We start from the raw sequence: 18,753 nt of genomic DNA on the forward strand, positions 1-18,753 counted from the left end.
TGCTTTTCCTTTAGGGCTGTCCAGGTCAGACAAGACTGAAAAATTAGACTGGCAGAAACAAACTGCATCTTCAGAATTAAAGAACAAACATTAAGTCTTAGATTACACTATTTTAAATATATTGTGCAAACCTTTATATTCTGTTCACATTAAAGTATATTCCACATCTCAAATTGGAGATCAAGCATTGCATGGTCTTCAAGTTATAAGGGGCATAAAGACCTGCCCAGGATACCTACTTACAAGAACATAACTCTGCTGAGTTTTGCAAGTTATCACAGTGAACATGCTGTCTCTCACAAGTGCCACTGTCTCTGAGGACAGCTTTCTCTACTGTAGCCAGTTAAGTTACCAGCCACCCAAAGCAATTTTCACCTAAAGTCAAAGATTACATTTTACCAGTTCATGTGAGAAATCCACAGATTATACTTATATACCACATGGTCAGCTTGGTGTTCAAAAATGTACACATTCATAGGAATCGGAAAGATTTTAACTTTAAGCTTTAAGACAAAAGATCTTTCACTTAAAAACATAAGCATCTGTCAGACTAGTTGACAATATCTTCATTTTTATTAACAAATATGATAACTGACCTATAGCCTAATTAGAAGTACCATCTCTGCAAAATATAGTTTCCATGGTCACTGGTATCTCTCTTCTCTTCATCTGCCTGTTTGAAGGAAACACGCAGGAAATTAATGATTGTGTAGTTTCACTCCTCTTTCATGATTGACATGTATAAATAAAAAGGTTCAAAAATAAGGAAAATTGATTAAGAAAGAGACAGGTTAACAGTATGGCTATATAAAACCATTTTTCCAACCTGCAAAGTAGGAGTGTTGCTTAAAAAGACTAGTGAATAGCAGACTAGCAGCACTTAGAGACTACTAAGTGCTAAGAATTTTGTCATTTAAATCACATCAGGGTATAGATGATCAGACACGATATTTTTACCAGGAAAAACAAAAAAATGGAAAAAAAAAAAAAAACAACACACCTACACACAAAAAACAAACCAAACAGTAAGAAAGAAAGAGAGAGAGAGAGAGAAAGAGAGAGAGAGAGAGAAAGAGAGAGAGAGAAAAAGACAGAAAGAAAGACAGAAAGACAGAAAGACAGAAAGACAGAAAGAAAGAAAGAAAGAAAGAAAGAAAGAAAGAAAGAAAGAAAGAAAGAAAGAAAGAAAGAAAGAAAGAAAGAAAGAAAACCAGTGCTGTAACCCTACTCCAAGTAAATCTGTTAAATGCAAGCCAAACATAGGTAGCTTAAGAGGGAGCTCTGTTTGGCTTGCAGCCTGTTCTACTATCAACTAAGCTTGCCAGGGATGCCTAAGGGCACATCCTTCCTAGAAGTAAGATTCACATCAACTCCTACAGTACTGAACTTCGGAGATGTCTGGAATAAACCTGGAATGGCAACAAATGTTCAGAAGATATGGGAAATTTTTGAAAGGCTAAAGCAAAACAGACTTTGCAGACTGGTTGCGAATAATCTAGTGCTTGAAAGTTGACAGAGAGCCAGAATAACATATCAGATGCTCAGTGATTCAGATATTTATCTCCTGCTCTTTCTTAGTCTCTCCAATTCTTCCTTACAGATAATCGTCAAGGCTTTTGCTTTGCTGAAGTACTGCAGACTATGTGTCAGATGGCTTCAAGCAGCCGCAATCTTGTCACTAAATCTGAGTGCTGCTGTGATGGAGGCCGGGGCTGGGGTAATCAGTGTGAGCTCTGCCCACTTCCAGGAACCACCCAGTATAAGAAGCTCTGTCCACACGGTCCAGGATATACTACAGATGGAAGAGGTATTTGCAGAGATGAAAGGACGTAGAAAACAGTGAAGGAATACACTTACATGCTTAAGAAAATGCAGTATTCTCTTTGAAGCTCCTTTGAAGAATTTCCTGTGAAACAACAGAGTTTGATTTTTCAAATACTACTGTGTGATCAGAAATTAAAAACACCTTTAAACAGTAGCTGCACCAGGAATACTCACAGCTGTGCACGATTTTCAGGGTTGGGATCTAAAACAGGATCAACCAGTAGTAAAAGCTAGAAATTATCCCAAAGCTTTTGTATGCTGAGATGTTACACACAAGGCAAAAGGTAACAGCAGTAGTTCTAACTGGCACATATTTTTAAATTTTGGTGGAAAATTTTTCATGATCTTAGTAGTTATAACAAACTTCACTTCTATGATTTTTTGTTTTTAATTTTTTGCCCTTAGTAATCAAAACTAGAGCTGGATTACCCAATGAAATAGCATGAAACTTTCAATGCAGAAAACAATACTAAAAATTGGAAAAATATTTGCTCGTGTGTTCAGGCCCATTTTAAAGAGAAAGAAAGGTTAAAGTTACTATCCAAAGCATGATGATCAGGAACTGTGGAAAAAATTGAAGATTTTTTTTTTCCATCCCCAGTAACATTCCCATGGCATTATACACAATTACAGAATGGCTGAGGTGGGAAGGGACCTCTGGAGGTCATCTAGTCCAACCCCCCTGATCAAGTAGGGACACCCAGAGCAGGTTGCCCAGGACCATGTCCAGGCAGCTTTTGAAGATCTCCAAGGAGGGAGAATCCAAAACCTCTCTGGGCACCACATTCCAGTGCTCAGTCACGCACACAGTAAAGTGCTTCCTGATGTTTAGATGGAACCTCCAGTGTTACGGTTTGTGCCCCAGTGCCTCTTGTCCCGGTACTGGGCACAAAGGAAGCAGCTTGGCCTCTTCCCTTAAACTAGACATTGATGAGATTCCCCTGAGCCTTCTTTTCTCCAGGCTGAACAATCCCAGCTCTCTCAGCCCTTCCTCATGAGAGCTGCACAATTCTCCTGATCATTGTGGTGGCCCTCTGTTGGACACTTTCCAGTATGTCCAGCTTTCTGTTGTACTGGAGGGCCCAAAACTGAACACAGTACTCCAGGTGCAGTCTCAGCAGTAGAAGGTGGTCTTTTTTCTTTGAATTTCTTATTCAGAAGGAAAACTTAACAAATGTCAAATTCAAAACTAGTTTTTGGTTTTTTTTTGAAAGATCATATATTTAATATTTTCCCTACAGATATTGATGAATGTAAGGTCATGCCAAACCTATGTAGAAATGGACAATGTATCAACACTATGGGCTCCTTTCGCTGCTTTTGCAAAGTTGGCTATACGACTGACATAAGCAGCATATCCTGTGTTGGTAAGATTCAGTCTCTTAATCGTCAATATGTTTTTATTGGTACATAATTACACAGTGCAACTATCAATCTCCCTCTGTAAACCTTTGAGTATCTCTTTATCTCTTAACTCTTTTCTTTCTTTGTCTTCCTAGTATGCCCTTCTGATTTTGTATTTCATTTTGCAGAGTAGGGAAACAAGCCGTACTGACAATATTCCTGCACTGAAATATGTTTTCATCTATATAAGCATGTTGACTGACAAAGCAGCTAGCTCACTGCTTTGTTTTTGCCACTTTCCTGTTGTTTAACTCATCTAAGTATATCATAGTTACCTGAAAAGAAATGTTTTATCCATAGGTGAAAATATTAAAGTCACTGTTACTCTAGTGTGTCACTCTTTCAAGAGATTCAGTTTGCCACAGTAGAGGTTACTCCAAAGTGACAGACGCATAGGGAAAGAAATGGAAATGCTGCAAAAATGTAAAACATACTTCTACAAATGTTTTTCTCTTAAATATAGTACTGTTCAGGAAACATCTTTCAAAGAAATCAGTACAGCAAATCTTTAACAGTTTCTCTTTTTAGATCTTGATGAGTGCTCCCAGTCTCCCAAACCATGCAATTTTATCTGCAAGAACTCAGAAGGGAGCTATCAGTGCTCATGTCCTCGGGGCTACATCCTTCAAGAAGATGGAAAGACATGTAAAGGTAAAGGAAGCTATACATAGTAACTTTAATTTTGTTGCACTTTGACTTAAAAGGAAATATTTTTGAAGTGTGATTTTTTTTTTCAAGTTAGACTATATTTGTTGACTTCATATTTGTTGACTTTTGTTAAGACAACATCATCTCTTACTTTCAGATCTTGATGAATGTCAGACCAAACAACACAATTGTCAGTTTCTCTGTGTCAACACCCTTGGAGGCTTCACATGCAAATGTCCACCTGGTTTTACTCAACATCACACAGCTTGTATTGGTAAGAAAAACATGAGTTTTCTTGCATTCATTTTTTCTAAAAGAGGAACATTCTCAATTCTTACCCTTTTGCATCATATAAACAATAGTAATACAGAGCAATAATGTCAGCAGTTCAGAAAACAGATTTTGAAAAGCAGCAATTACAGCTGAAGAAATATCAAAGTATATCCACCATTTGTATTTTCTTGCTTAGTAAAAAGTTATATATATTTAATACATGTTATTATATGCTAAGTATAACCACATGGACACAAAGGAGTAGAGTATTAAAATCTGATTTAAAATGTAGTTAAAATAAAAACAGACTGCCTTTTCTTCTTTAATAGATACAGATGTCTTTAGATCTTAAGCACATGTATGAATCTAGCCAACTGAAACTATTTTAGTTAAGCTAATATGTAGGTGCAGCCTTTTTCCACTGTCAACAATTACGTACCTGGGTCTTTCACTCTCATAACTGAATTACAACCTGTGCTTCCAATTTACTAAGTACTTTTAGCCCTGCATGAGTCATCAGGTCATCTGAAATTTGAATATGGAAAATAAAATTTTCAAAATAAATTTTTGCATCTCTTTGGTTTTCAACCTCTAAGGAAGTGTTATATGAACATGCCTAACATCTTACCCCCAAGATGCTAACCTTCTTCTCTCTGCCCTGTTAAAGATAACAATGAATGTGGTTCTCAGCCATTGCTTTGTGGATCAAAAGGAATTTGCCAAAACACTCCTGGAAGTTTTACCTGTGAATGTCAAAGGGGATTTTCTCTGGATTCTACTGGATTAAACTGTGAAGGTAACTAGTAAAAGTCAAATTCTTTTGTGGTGCATATTCTTACCTCTGAGTCTAGGGAATCCTATGATGTCAAAGACAAATCATGATCATAAAACAGAGAAGCAGACATAGTGAAAGCACATACCAAAAATAAATAGGAGTGTATCTGAGGAATTTAAAACATAAATGTATGTAAGAGCATACTGTCTAACTCTTTTTTTACACAAGTTAGAATAAAAACTTACTCTTTATCTGAACTCTCAAACAACTCCAGAGTGCTTTCACCTTCACATAGGTTTATGAATCAAAAAGTCTGGTTACTTTTTATTTCCATGTACTCTAAAAAGAATCTTGCTACATTTTTTTTTTTCTCCAGCTAATTGTCATCATCTGCCTGAAGGTATCTAAGATCAGATTCTAAGTTACATACTTTTATCTCTTCTTCCATAGCTTCATCTCTCTGTTGGCCCAAAGGAAGCCCCGGTTGGGAAATCTGTATTTGAGAGTTGTAGTGTCTTTAGTTGGTCTCAGATACTGTGAAACAAAAAATTAAAAGGCAGAGGTATATGTGCACAAATTTATGACATCTCAAAATATCAGTTACCCTGACAAAAGGATTTAAAACATTAATTGATATTTGGAATGCATTTCTAAAGTAACAATGCAGAATTTGCCCATCCATAAGTTTCAGAAAGCATTATAATCTGTCAGATTACTTTATCCTCTTCAAGTACATACATTCATCATGTGTGCTTTATCCAGCACTAAAATTACACGTACCAAAGCATACACAAGATAGGTACATAACTAGAACATCAGAACTGCTCTTTATGTTTTTACTGATGAAAGCACAAGTTTCATTTCCTGGCAGTAGTTTTCTAGACCTCAATGCTTTGGGACAGCCCAGTTCCCCAAAGTCTGTGGACAACTGTGTACAGCTAGAATGTAACTTACAATCTGTGGTGTCGTGTACAATTTCTTATTTTCTACTAGCATTGCATACTGTACCTTACACATTGGGGTGCTTACAGTGGCTTACTTCTTATAGCAGACACTGTTTCTAATGACCAGATTTTTACATTTTGGTTTTAATTTGTGGGTTTATTCTTTATTTACACCTTCATCAGAGTTTTTTAATTGCAAAGGTGAACAAGTACAATACAGACAAAAATTTGATATGTGTTCCACACATTCAAACACTTCAGTATGTGCCAGGAAACTGAAGTCCTACATAGTTGGTTTGGCAACTGAAATCCAAAAACATTCATGTTCTGAATATTACATCAAAGCAACATTGTGTATGATTAGGAGTAGTGTTTCTTCTCCAAATCTGAGTTAAAGTTTTGAAAGCTTTAGTTGGATTATTGATAGATACAAAGAACACTGCATAAATTTGAGCTCCAAACCTTCCCAGGGAAAAACCCTGAATAGGGCTGCCATCTTAGAACAGTATTCCTCTGTCATAAATATGGGTGTTGAGGTGATTTAAGTAACATATTTGCAACATGTATATTGACGTGTTCCCTCTGTTCTACTTCCCTTCCCAATGCAAAGATGTGGATGAATGTGATGGAAATCATAGGTGCCAACATGGCTGTCAAAACATCCTAGGTGGATACAGATGTGGATGCCCACAAGGGTACATACAGCATTACCAGTGGAATCAATGTGTTGGTAAGGAAACAAAATGCATACAATACATTTGAACAGCAAAGTTGTCATAGAGATTACAGTGACAACTGCCAAGTAAGGGCAAGAATGCACTGGACAAAGGATATGCAGACAGATCTTCTCTCTCTCTCTCCCCTTCTCTCCATCCACTTACTACTTCTAATGTAAAACAATGACAGATGGTGATGAGAAAACTCACTCAGCCTGTTAAAATTCTGTGTGACAAGGTGTTTTTCCTAGACTTTCTATGTTCTGACTCCCTTCTCCTCAAGAAAATCCCCATCAAAAAAGTTGTAAAGGCTTTTATTGAATTCCTTCAGGCTCAGTATAGATACCTCTCTTGAAAAAAGAAAAAAAACAATCCTACATTTCATCAGTAGGAATCAGTCAACACCATTAGCATTTTGAGAATACTACAGAGCAGTATCTATAGTGAATAGGAAGAAAAAGATACCGACATAATGATTCCAAAATACAGTGTTAAGGCTACCATTAGTTCATTGGGCAGAAAACAGGGACAAATGAATCAGCTCAGCAGTTTTCTTCTATATCTGGCTGATTCAGTCCATCTTTTTTTTTTTTCTTCTGTATTTCATGAACTAAGCCAAATCCTATACCAAACAGAATGTAGGAAATTAAAATAAATAAATAAATAAATAAATAAATAAATAAAAAACAACACAGACAAACAACCCTATCCTGTACTGTTCACAAAGCACCATAACAACTTATTTACCTTTTCATGTTTGCTTTCATGGTTCTACCTCAATGGTATCACAATCAGAGGATAGCTGTGAGTCCTGCCTTAGATAGGCTGAGCTTATTGCCCTGTTATTAATTCATCAAAATTAGTTCATTACACCCATTTTACACTGAATAGCACACCACACAGTTTTTCTGAAGGTCCAGCCAGTAGCAGCACTACTTAGTACTGCTCATTAACAAAGAAAGATAATGAAGGCGGTGGGAGTGACAGGAAAATACAAGTAGCAACTCTGACAAATTTCTAAAACAGCTACGGTCTCTGAATGTAGAATAAAGATAGATAGTCCTCAGAAGAACGTCTTCTAGTAACTGCAGGCAAAAATGGTAAAGTATGCACCAATGATTCTGATTATGAAAACTGTACCATGGTACGGTAAATAAAATAAGCACCGTATTTGCTAATTGTCAAATACATAGTCTTTCAATACAACCAGCTACCTTACTCACTCATTTTTCACAAGATAACCTGTAACTAAATCCATCAGACTGATTGGAGGATCTTCCCTTTATGTGCCCATAAAATGAAGACAATTCTTGCTTCTCTCTTCCATCTGGAATGGCTGTTCAGGTTGTCTTTCCCCTCACAGAGCCTGCAGGTTTCTACTACAAGTAGGTAGTAACCTCACCCCATCTCTGGGTGTCCATGAACACTGTGTTGTGGTTTAACCCGGCCAGCAGCTAAACACCACACAGCCATCCGCTCACCCCCCTTCTCGCCCCCCCCCCCCCCCCCCGGGATGGGGGAGAGAAACAGGAAAGTGGAGCCTGTGAGTTGAGATAAAGACAGTTTATTAAGACAGGAAAATAATAATAACAATAATGATGATAATAGTACTACTAATAATAATGTGTACAAAACAAGTGATGCACAATGCAATTGCTCACCACCTGCTGACCAATGCCCAGCTCAGCATGTTGCCAGATGGGATAGAATACCCCTTTGGGAAGTTTGGGTCACCTGTCCTGGGTCTGTCCCCTCCCAGCTCCTGCTGCACCCCCAGCCTGCCCGCTGGCAGGACAGAGTGAGAAGCTGAAACGTCCTTGGCTTGTGCAAGCATTGGTCCGCAACAATTAAAACATCAGCATGCTATCAGCACTCTTCTCATCCTAAGCCAAAACATAGCACCCTACCAGCTTCTACAGGGAAAATTAACTCTGTCCTAACTGAAATCAGGACAACACTGTCATGGTTGAAGTATGACTGGAGTTCCAGTCCATTTCTCTTCTGTGGACCTTGCATGGTAGGAATGTACCCTGCCAGGAGAAAGAGTATTGACAAGTACCCCTAAGCACAACAGGAGACATGCCTTGAAGGAAAGGGAAGAGTTGAGGGAATATAAACTTGACAGTAACAGTATGCTAAAACATCGTTATGGTCCAGATATATATGTTTGGGATTTTTGCCAGTGTGCTTTTACTCTGGGGACCACATCTTTGTAGCATAGTAAGGTCAAGGACGTAGCAGAGCCCTAGGACTTGCAGATATTCTGATTTGTTAGCTACATCTTGCCTGTCTGATCTTTGTCCAGATTAAAGATACCGATGCACTTTTGTTTGCTTACTAGATGAAAATGAATGTTCCAATCCTAACACATGTGGCTCTGCTTCTTGCTACAACACACTTGGGAGTTACAAGTGTGCCTGCCCTTCTGGATTTTCTTATGACCAGTTCTCCAGTGCATGCCACGATGTGAATGAGTGTTCTTCTACCAAGAACCCCTGCAATTATGGCTGTTCCAACACTGAAGGTGGTTATCTTTGTGGCTGTCCACCAGGATATTACAGAGTTGGACAAGGGTGAGTATCTCACACAGTCATTCATCAGAGACACATTCAGAGGGTGACAAAAAGTCTAGGCAGTAATTACACTGAAGAGCAGAGGTGCAAATGAAGCAGAGGTTAATAAGTCATGTTTTTCTACATTTCCTGTGCACAGTGTACACACGCTGTGCTTAAATACCTGTCGTACTAAGAAAAAATAAATAAAAAAAATATGTCTGTACCTGCAACATGACACTCATTTGAATTCTAGTATATAAGCAGCACTACACAGTTAGTTCTGCTTTCTCCACTGGTATCAGCACAAAAACTCCAAGTCTGCTCGGTGAGGACTGTTACTACATAAGGATAGGTGTAATCTTCACTGAGTTAATTAAAGGATTTAAGCTGTACTGGTCAACCCAAAATGTTAAACACAAATTAACATCATCCTGGTACATGATAAAAAATCTTTATTTCCAAAGTCAGGGCAGGTTGGATTTGTTCCGTTTCTTCACAATACTTATGAATGAAAATTAGAAAAACCTACAGACCTTCAGCTAGCAGTTGCATTTCATTCAGTATCTGAATGTATTTCATTCACTAGTGTGAAGGAAATTAATTCACAGTCATCCTGGTGAGGAAAGAGAAGGGGACGAGATACTGGCACTATGGTACAAATTACACACACTCACTTTCCATTTAACTGGACTGTTCATAAAACTGCAAGAACTAAAATGGCTGCTTTTATTCAACAGCCACTGTGTCTCAGGGATGGGATTTAACAAAGGCCAGTACCTGCCACTGGATGGAGATGCTGATGAAGAAAATGCTTTATCCCCTGAAGCATGTTACGAGTGCAAAATCAATGGCTATTCAAAAAAAGAGAACAGGAAAAAGAGAAGTATTAATGACACGGTACGTATCAAGATAAATAAACACTATAATGTACTTTGAAGTATTTTTAGGGATTAAATATTCAGTGCTATCAGTAAGCTGAGGAAGTTTTACTACAGGCCACATTCAATAGCCAAAAATCTTCTTTTTCCTGTCCCTACAATGATTTTTACACTTGTGTCTTGTTGGTGGAAGTGGTGTGACAGGAAGACATCAGCAGCTATGAACAGGGGAAGATTTTAAAGCTCGTAGAGTTTTCTGAGGCCTGAGATGTGGTCTAGTTCCTCAAAATATCTCAAAATCGTGTTTCCTGTAATGACAGAGAGCTATGACAATGGTCATTTCTGCAATCTGTTCTGCTGAAAGGAGGAGTTTGGATAGTGTTGTATGGTCTCAGCCAACTAAATAGATCTGCTTGCAGATTGTTTAAATTGAAGCTTCTGTTCCTGGTTGCTTGTAACTCTGGGACACTAGAGTCCATGACCTAACTGATACCTACATGACAAACCAGCTTACATCCTATACCTGCAAAATTGTTGAGGGCGTTAGAGAATTACACTTATGATTTTATTTTTTCACACTGCTTTTTTAGGCTTAAATGGGATGTTCATGAAAGGCAAGCCCTAGTATTTATGCCCAGTATTTATTTTAGATACTTTTTTTTTTTGAGAGTTAAACGAGAATATACCTGTATACCTATTATCTGCATTGTCTATATGATAGGACATTGTTTTGTAGCATTAGCTCTGGTCTTGAAATCTGCAGTAATGGGAAACTGACTAGGTGGGGGGAGAGAATTTCCTTCAGTAATGCAAGAGGTGTGTAATGCAAACAGACAAAATGTAAACTCTCAAATAAAATGGTGAGGTGTGCTGAACACACAAGTTACATTGAAGAAATGAGGAAACAAGTGTCCTTTCTAAAAGGGTAAGAACTTAAGATGATTATGAGTACTCACTACTTCTCATGACTGTTGCCATCAAAGCCATCAAAGTCTGATATTGGTAGAGTTTCTAAAGAAGACAGCAATTGTGTAACTTCTCCTTTGGAGCTTAAAAACTAAATGTTTGATTTCCCCCAGACACACATTTCACATAAATACCGCTTTGTCCTTCCCACTCCACTCCTACTGGGTCTGTTCCAATCTGAATTCTCTGGTCAACCCACCACAGAAATACCTGGATGTTTTTTGAAAAACACTTCTTCCATTGCACAGTTAATTTCATATCTTGTTCAGCATTATTATATATTGTTATTACATTTTTATAGCAGTAAGCTTTCTTGCTGCCCGAGCAGCAAGAAGAGAAGATTTCACATCCATAAAACTACAGGGGGAAAAGTAATAATCTCATCACTAACAATGTGTATAGGTTGTGGTATTTAATACTCTTCTGTACTTGCCCCCATCATAATTTTTCCTTATTTTCACCATGTGTTTTTAATTACATTACGTAGTGGTACATATACATGTATATAATCACATGTGATTGGGATTCCCTCAGAGAGAAAAAAAATCCTTTCCAATATTTAAAAGTCCAAAAGGAATCTTGACAAATAGGCTAGATAACCAATTCTGGTTTCCTGAAGAAGACTAAGGCCTATGAACCATTCTGTGTATTTTAGGTCAAAGGGCTTTTAAAGCTGTTCTTTGTTAGATGGCTTTTGTAGGAATGCACTCATTCTCAACCTCCCACTCCCAAGTGTGTTCACAGCTCACACCTCTGGAACAGATTTACATGTGCAGCAGAACTATACTGAAGCTCACATAAAAAAAATATGACTGATTTATCAGAAAAATAATGCCACGACATTCTTCTGCACTCTTCTCAGTGGTGAAAGTACAATGTAATTGGACTTGACATACCAGCCCTTTTTGTGGAATACAAACAATACGGGAGTACTCTCCATGCTTCAGTTTCAATTTTAATCATCATACTTTATCACCAAATGCCAAGCCCATCTTTTTTAGAAGCCAGGATTGATTAAAACAGTTTTATCAGAAGTTTAGGGCGTTCCTATACAGTACTGTGTCAAGATTCCTGTTTTGGTTCTGTAATACTCCACACTCACGTTGATCATAAGAACAAAACTGTGCCTCACTTACAGTCTTCACTGCAATACTAAACATATGTCTCTTCTTTACATGGGCTTTTTGCAAGCGTGAAGTTAAACAGATTCTGAAAAGAGACTGAAATCTGAGCCCCCTCTATAGACTTGATGCTGTAACTTTAATTATCCTGTTAAGCCTGTGAGAGAAGCCCTTAAGATTTACAGGGTGTGTTATATGGAATCAAGCAGTTCTCCCAGCTGGAAAGGATTTACAACGGCTTTTTTTAACAGCTAGATTTTGAGAAATGCAGAAACTGTTACTAATCACTTACTCTTCTGTCAATGCAAGTGAATATCTGTTTCTCTCCTGCTCTAAACATCCTTTTCTCCTTTACTTCAGATTGAGCAGATTAGCTCGGAAAGTCTAGACATGGATAGTCCTTTGAAGATGAGAGTCAACATTTCCAGGCTTGACAACAAGGAGCACATCCTAGAACTCATGCCAGCCATTGAGCCTCTGACCAACCACGTGCGCTACATCATCTCACATGGCAACGATGATGGCATCTTTCAAATCCATCAGAGGGATGGACTCAGTTATTTGCACACAGCTAAGAAAAAGTCAGTGCCTGGAACGTACACACTGGAAATCACTAGCATTCCTCTATATAAGAAAAAGGAGTTAAAGAAACTGGAAGACAGCAATGAGGACAACTACCTCCTAGGAGAGCTCGGAGAAGCTCTCAGAATGAGGCTGTGGCTAGAACTCTACTAGCCATCTTCCAGACTGAATCCAGTTCTTCAGTCACTTCTGTTCACCTATTTACCCACCTGAACATATCTGCTTTTCAAAGGCTTTGAAACAGTCACTGACTTTTGGGGGAGGAAGGGAGAAGGGAAAACTTCTTTCTCTCCATCCTGCTGAGACTGCAGAACCACCCTTGCAGGAGGGGTAACTTGTGGGAATCATGGTTACTGTATCTTTTATATAACCTCAATTTAAAAATATATTAAAAAGCTAAAGTTGAAGAGATCATCATATGGCACTAAATGGCACAAAAAATGTGAGCTATTTTTTTTTTCCTGTTAGCAGTCTGTAACACTTTGGGTATTTTGCTATAGTTCCTAATTAAAAAAATATAGATGTTTATTTATTTTTAATGCAGTAATATATGGAGAGAATAACAAATTATGTAAACAAAAAGGGAAACATGCTTGTTTTTCTTTAGATTTATAAATTTGAACTATAACATTTTAGAGATACTTTCTTTTTTTTTTTTTCTTAAAAGAAAAAAAAAAAGATTTGAAAGATGTTTCCTTTTGTACTTGTGCCAGTCATTCAGATAGTATATAAGCAATTTTTAAATTTATGAGAGCTGAAAGAGCACTGTGATACATCTTCTGGCTACTCTGAAGTGCTCTAGTGAAACTTGAGTATTCAAAAAAAAAAAAAAGTCTTGAAGGACAAGAATTACAATACTAGTCTCAGCAAAGATCATATTTCACAGCAGGTCAATAGGATTGTATTCTGAATCAACCACATCAAATAAAGTAAGAGGCACAACCACTGTAGCAAAATACCTTGACTGCTTTTAATACCATTAGAATTGCAGAACCAAACTGTACTGTACTTCCTTTCAATAACCTCAAGGAACCACACATGCTACCACACCTCATTCTCAGAAAGGGTGCTCTACATACTTGCATTACTGTAGGCAGCTGAAGAAAATGTCACTCTGAAGGGGACACATGATGTTTCATACTGTTTGGTGCTGGCTTGAATTAATGGTGCATTTAGTAAAAATTGAGAGCTGTATCAGGACTGCCATATGTGCAAACTAATTATGCAGTGCAGACAAGGAAAATGTGTATTTGAAATCCATTTTTAGAAGTTTCATTAATACTGTAGTTATACACCGTATGCCTCATTTTATCATAGCTTATTTTGTAAGAACGATGTGTGTACAATGAGTTGACATTTAGTTTACTTTAGTAATTTTTTTTTTTAATGTTGTACCATTATGTGTTAAGTGTATGTCTCAATGGTGCTTTTTTTGACAGCTGGTGCCTGTAACTAGTCATGTAACAGAATCTCAGATGTGAAAATAGCCAAAGCACACGCTGACTCCAGGATTGTTTCAGTCGCCTATCAGCGCTGACCAAAGATTAGTATCAAGTTATACTCAGTGGTTTTTCTTTACTTTTGTTCTTATGGGGATTTTTGAAAAAAGAAACATTGTACATTTTTATTAAAATGTTTTTAAGAAAAAAAGTTTTGTTTGTAGGTCTGTATAAGTATGACGACACTTTTCTTGCAATAAAGCTTATTTTCGGGTAGCTTTTTTTTGAAATGTCTGTATTCTTTACAGTAAATAAGCATGCAGTTGTAAACTTGAAGGATTTCAGAGACAAGAAAAGGAGGTGGTATGGAGCAAGGACTTCTTCACTTACAAATAAGAATTTATTTGTATACTATATTATTGTATACTGTATTACTATACAGAATTTACTGAATAAGTTTATCAGCGCAGAACCTAAACACAGCAATTAAACTATCCTTAGGCAATTAGGACTCTGTATCAATTACCTCAAAACCAGTCATCATGCGTTATGTTCACAGAGGCCAGCCTTGAAAAAGATTACACTTACCCATGTAATGAGGGTTGTAGGACCATCAAAATTTGACAATTGAGCTCTAAAAAACTCACAGTATATTTAAGAGTGTAAAAGCCTCCCTCCTACCTGAATACTGAAGAATATGTTAAGATCATCAATGGAGGTACTTTTGCTTGTTGGCAGTCCTTTCTTTGAATGCCCTTAATTAGGTATACAGTCAAGCTAAAAAAATGCAAAAATGTTTTTTTATTCAAGTATTCAAGGTTTCCACAAAGACCTCTCTAAGAAAGCTACACTGTCTTTTTATTCCATTCTGGATTAAACTGGTGATCATGTTTAAGTAATAGCCAATACTGAATGTATGATTTTGTCATAGCAGTAATAGCCAGAGAAAGGGAAATCAGAAACATTGGATTAAACATTGAATCAGGATGTGCAATGTCCTGTTTTAGATGTTTGGGCTCCTTAGTTTCTGAAGTTACAGAAAAATAGTGTAATAATACTTAAACATTTACACCAGCAAAATCAGCCCTACATATGTCATTGCTGCTCTTCTGGAGAAGGAGCATTTCACAAGGTAATGGCATTAAAAGACAAGTTACTAGCTTAAGGTTCTAATTTTAGGATGCAGTAGCAACAAGTCTCCCTAGTATATGGGACTTTTTAACATAGAATTGCTCTTCTGAGGGTTTCAAAGATCCAGGCTAACAAACTTTTCCTGCCACCTTATTGTCCTTTTCTGACATTCCAAATAGTCATAAAGTAATATAATAAATATTTTTTTTCAGGAATCATGAATGAATTCAGGAATTCATTCACACTTGAATTTCACTCCAGAAAGAAAATTAGCAGCAATTATGGCATTTTAATTATTCTCACAATTACTGAGTTATTTGGTATTCCTTGGAGGCTGCGTATTTATTCAGATTCATTTGACATCATCTGTTGTCATGCAGGTTTTATTGATTCATAGCTGCTTTTGGGTAAAATAACTGAAGTCTACAGAAATAAAATGCCCTTCAGAAGTCCGATAAATATCCAGTACAGCACTGACCTGACTTAACAACTCTAACAGCTGGTTTCCAAGAAGGCTACTATTTGTCCAAATGGGAGCTTTCCAGGAAACACTTACTGCAAGAAAAGCCATCAGACAGAACCCAGTAGAGCATTACCCTCTGCTGCCAACTCTGAAACAAGGAGAGAAAATAGTAGCAACACGCTTACCAATGACTCCTCTGAGGCTACAAGTTTTGGAGGATTTCGCTGTTAAACAGACATTACTTGCATGTGCTATGAGCACAGCACATTTAAAGAGCCAAGCACAGACATTACATCCTTTTTTTCTAAACAAGAACTTTCCATCAGATACATCCATGTTAACTAATCAGTTAACAATGTATGAAAAAGCCTTACATGTTTACTAGAAAGGCAGTATTACCCACCACCACTTTAAAATGCACAAGACAGCCATGCACAGTAGCCAGAGAAAAGTCGTCCCTTTCCTCCCCTCAACAGAAAATCCATGTTTAAAAAAAAAAAAAAAATCTGAAGCAAAAAAAAAATCCCAAACTGAACAATTTCCTCCCCAAACAGCCTGTCATAGTAGATACTTCTATACCTATTTCTCCAAAGTACTCTACACACTAGCCCTTTAATTTCTAAATATTAAATGAGAAAGTTGATTACACATGCAAAGAAAGACTAGTGCTTGAAAAGGTACAAAAAGAAAAAAATAACACCAACCTTTTGTTAACAGCAACATAGAAATCATCTTGCTGTTTAAGAGAAGGAGCAGGATAAATCTCTTGGCAATTTGATGCTAAGATTGTAGAGACCTAGGTAACACCTAGACCAGGCCTGGGCAGCAGAGACTGAAGCGCTAGCTACTCGAGCAAGTTACTAGTGTCATGTTTCAACACAGACTTCTTCCACAGGCTCTCATTTTATTCTTTTCCCCTGTTAAAGAAGAAAACAGGCGAGCTAGTATGTTTCAAGGCTACTAGTACATTTCACCCCATGCTTACAGTAATTTGACAATTTTTCCATTTGCCACTATGAAATACACCTCTTATTATGATACTTCATCATTACAATTGGTTAAAAACATGTATGTATACATATAAATAATTTTAGCTAATACTAATTTTTGAGGCAAGTCTGCTGGTTCTTTCCAGCCTTACTGCAAGGAATCAGTTCCTCAGCTAGGACAGGCTAGGCACAGGCTTTCCTTGCCTGTCAACACTAAAGCTCAGCACTGCTAACTCTCTACACAATGCTACCAGACCCATTAAAGACCCACCATGCTGCTGCCTCTTCCATCTCCAAATGCTCCACAGCGTTTGACCTTTTTGTATGTGTCAAATTGTATAAGAATTGTACACAGCCTTTTTCAGGGCTTCTCCTCTCTCCTCAAGTGTGGCTCTAGTTCAGTGACCAGGCTGGCACTGCTGGGGGTATTGCTGAGCATCCAGTGGTTATTTCAGAGTGCTCCATGCTCCATGCTCTTTCTTCATAGCCACATCTCTTAATGTAGCCAACAGCAATGCCTCAGCAATTGAAACACCCAGTATTTCGTGCTCCTTCTCTGAAAGGACAAACCTGTAGCAAACCTGTAGTTTTTCATTGCCCAGGTTTTAAAATTAACATTTTTTATTTAAAATATATATATACATATATATTATTATTATTATTATTATTATTATTATTTTCTACAGGGTCTTGTTAGACTGACTTAGAATCAACAGTTTAACTTTGGTGCAATGAATGTGGCCTGCAGCCTGATGGCTGAAGAACCTGCCTTTGTGCTAAGCCCACAGAAGAACTTGGGACTTGCAATGTAATGCAAAACCAAACAGCAAAAAATCTCACTGCTCCAGGTGTGTTTCTTAATTATTTCTGTAAATTATATATGAAGGCTAAGCACCTAAACTAACTAATGCTGCAAACCAGACATTTTAAATCCAAGAAAAAGGTTAGATTTATGAAATCTGCTCTGAGAGGCCAAAGCTTTGTAATGCTGTATTCATACTTTTTAAAGCAGGAGAGAAGGAAAACATGAACAAGCAAAAGCAAAAGATTTCACATCTAGAATAAAATTCTAGTCCCTATCATGACGGCTTAGGTGCTTGACACCAAATTGCTACAGCAGAGAGAAAATATAGATTCTTTGTTTCCATAAACTTTGTTTCCAGAACAGTCTCTCCACTCTGATAAAGAAGGTGGTTTCTCAACCACCCCATTAAGCTTGTTCTAAGAATGCCAACCAGTTTGTCAGTGGGGGTGACTGCAGAAATGTTTAAACTGTGCACTTGGACATTGCTTCAATGTGAGCAGGCTCTCCTCGCTGCCTGGGCTTGTCAAGAATGAGGTGTTTTTACCCGTGGCCAAAACCAGATCTTGAGACACAACCAACTCCAGCAGAAACTGCTGGTGTTGTGCCATCATGTAGAAGCCTCCAAAGTAATGGTCACCCAAACAGGGATTTTGAGGTTTATAATTCTGAACTCCAAGGCCAAAGCAGAAGCTCAGCAGTACTGTCATGCATGAAAATTTTCTACGTCATATTACAGTATATCCTAAACAGAAATACCCTGAGCTAGCTCAAATCTAGCGAACCCTAGTAGCCACTCCTACAAAATGACACCACGAAGAACTTGCAAAAAAGTGATAGTGTGAACATTACACATACTGAATGAGAACCAGAGGCCTCTTCCTCAAGGGTCTGAACCCCAGCCAGTCATATGCTGAAGCATTAAAACAGGGAAAAATATATAAGTCTCTAACAATTTAAGGAACAATATCCACTTATTCAAAACTTTAACCATTCTCACTGTTTTACCAGCAGAAGTATTGAAACACAGGAGAAGAGAAAACTGTCAAAGCCTAGAAAAGAAAACAGTTACATAAGAGCAATAAGTTCCTGCTGTATCCGAACCAGAAAAATAAATAAACAAACAAATAAATAATAAAAAAATAAGAAAATAACAATAAAAATAAAAATAAATAAAAAGGAACAGCACTGTAATTGTTTATAGTGCAACATATATTTTAAAGTCCTACACCTAAACAAGATT

The 18,753-nt window shown here is 37.4% G+C and overlaps 1 protein-coding gene across 2 annotated transcripts in view; it reads left to right on the forward strand.

Moving 5' to 3' along the window:
• FBN2 (fibrillin 2) overlaps positions 1-14,401 on the forward strand; it is a 187,101-nt gene extending 172,700 nt beyond the window's left edge. For both annotated transcript variants that reach the window (XM_068666397.1, XM_068666398.1), the window contains 9 exons: positions 1,601-1,807; positions 3,066-3,191; positions 3,757-3,879; positions 4,034-4,150; positions 4,817-4,945; positions 6,479-6,598; positions 8,926-9,157; positions 9,877-10,036; positions 12,465-14,401. In XM_068666397.1, coding sequence (XP_068522498.1) covers positions 1,601-1,807; positions 3,066-3,191; positions 3,757-3,879; positions 4,034-4,150; positions 4,817-4,945; positions 6,479-6,598; positions 8,926-9,157; positions 9,877-10,036; positions 12,465-12,839 — 1,589 coding nt within the window. In that variant the 3' untranslated portion in view covers positions 12,840-14,401. The remainder of the gene's footprint in view (positions 1-1,600; positions 1,808-3,065; positions 3,192-3,756; positions 3,880-4,033; positions 4,151-4,816; positions 4,946-6,478; positions 6,599-8,925; positions 9,158-9,876; positions 10,037-12,464) is intronic.
• Positions 14,402-18,753: the final 4,352 nt, after the last annotated feature.

This window comes from Anas acuta, chromosome Z (genome assembly GCF_963932015.1).
Source record: "Anas acuta chromosome Z, bAnaAcu1.1, whole genome shotgun sequence".
NCBI lineage: Eukaryota > Metazoa > Chordata > Aves > Anseriformes > Anatidae > Anas > Anas acuta.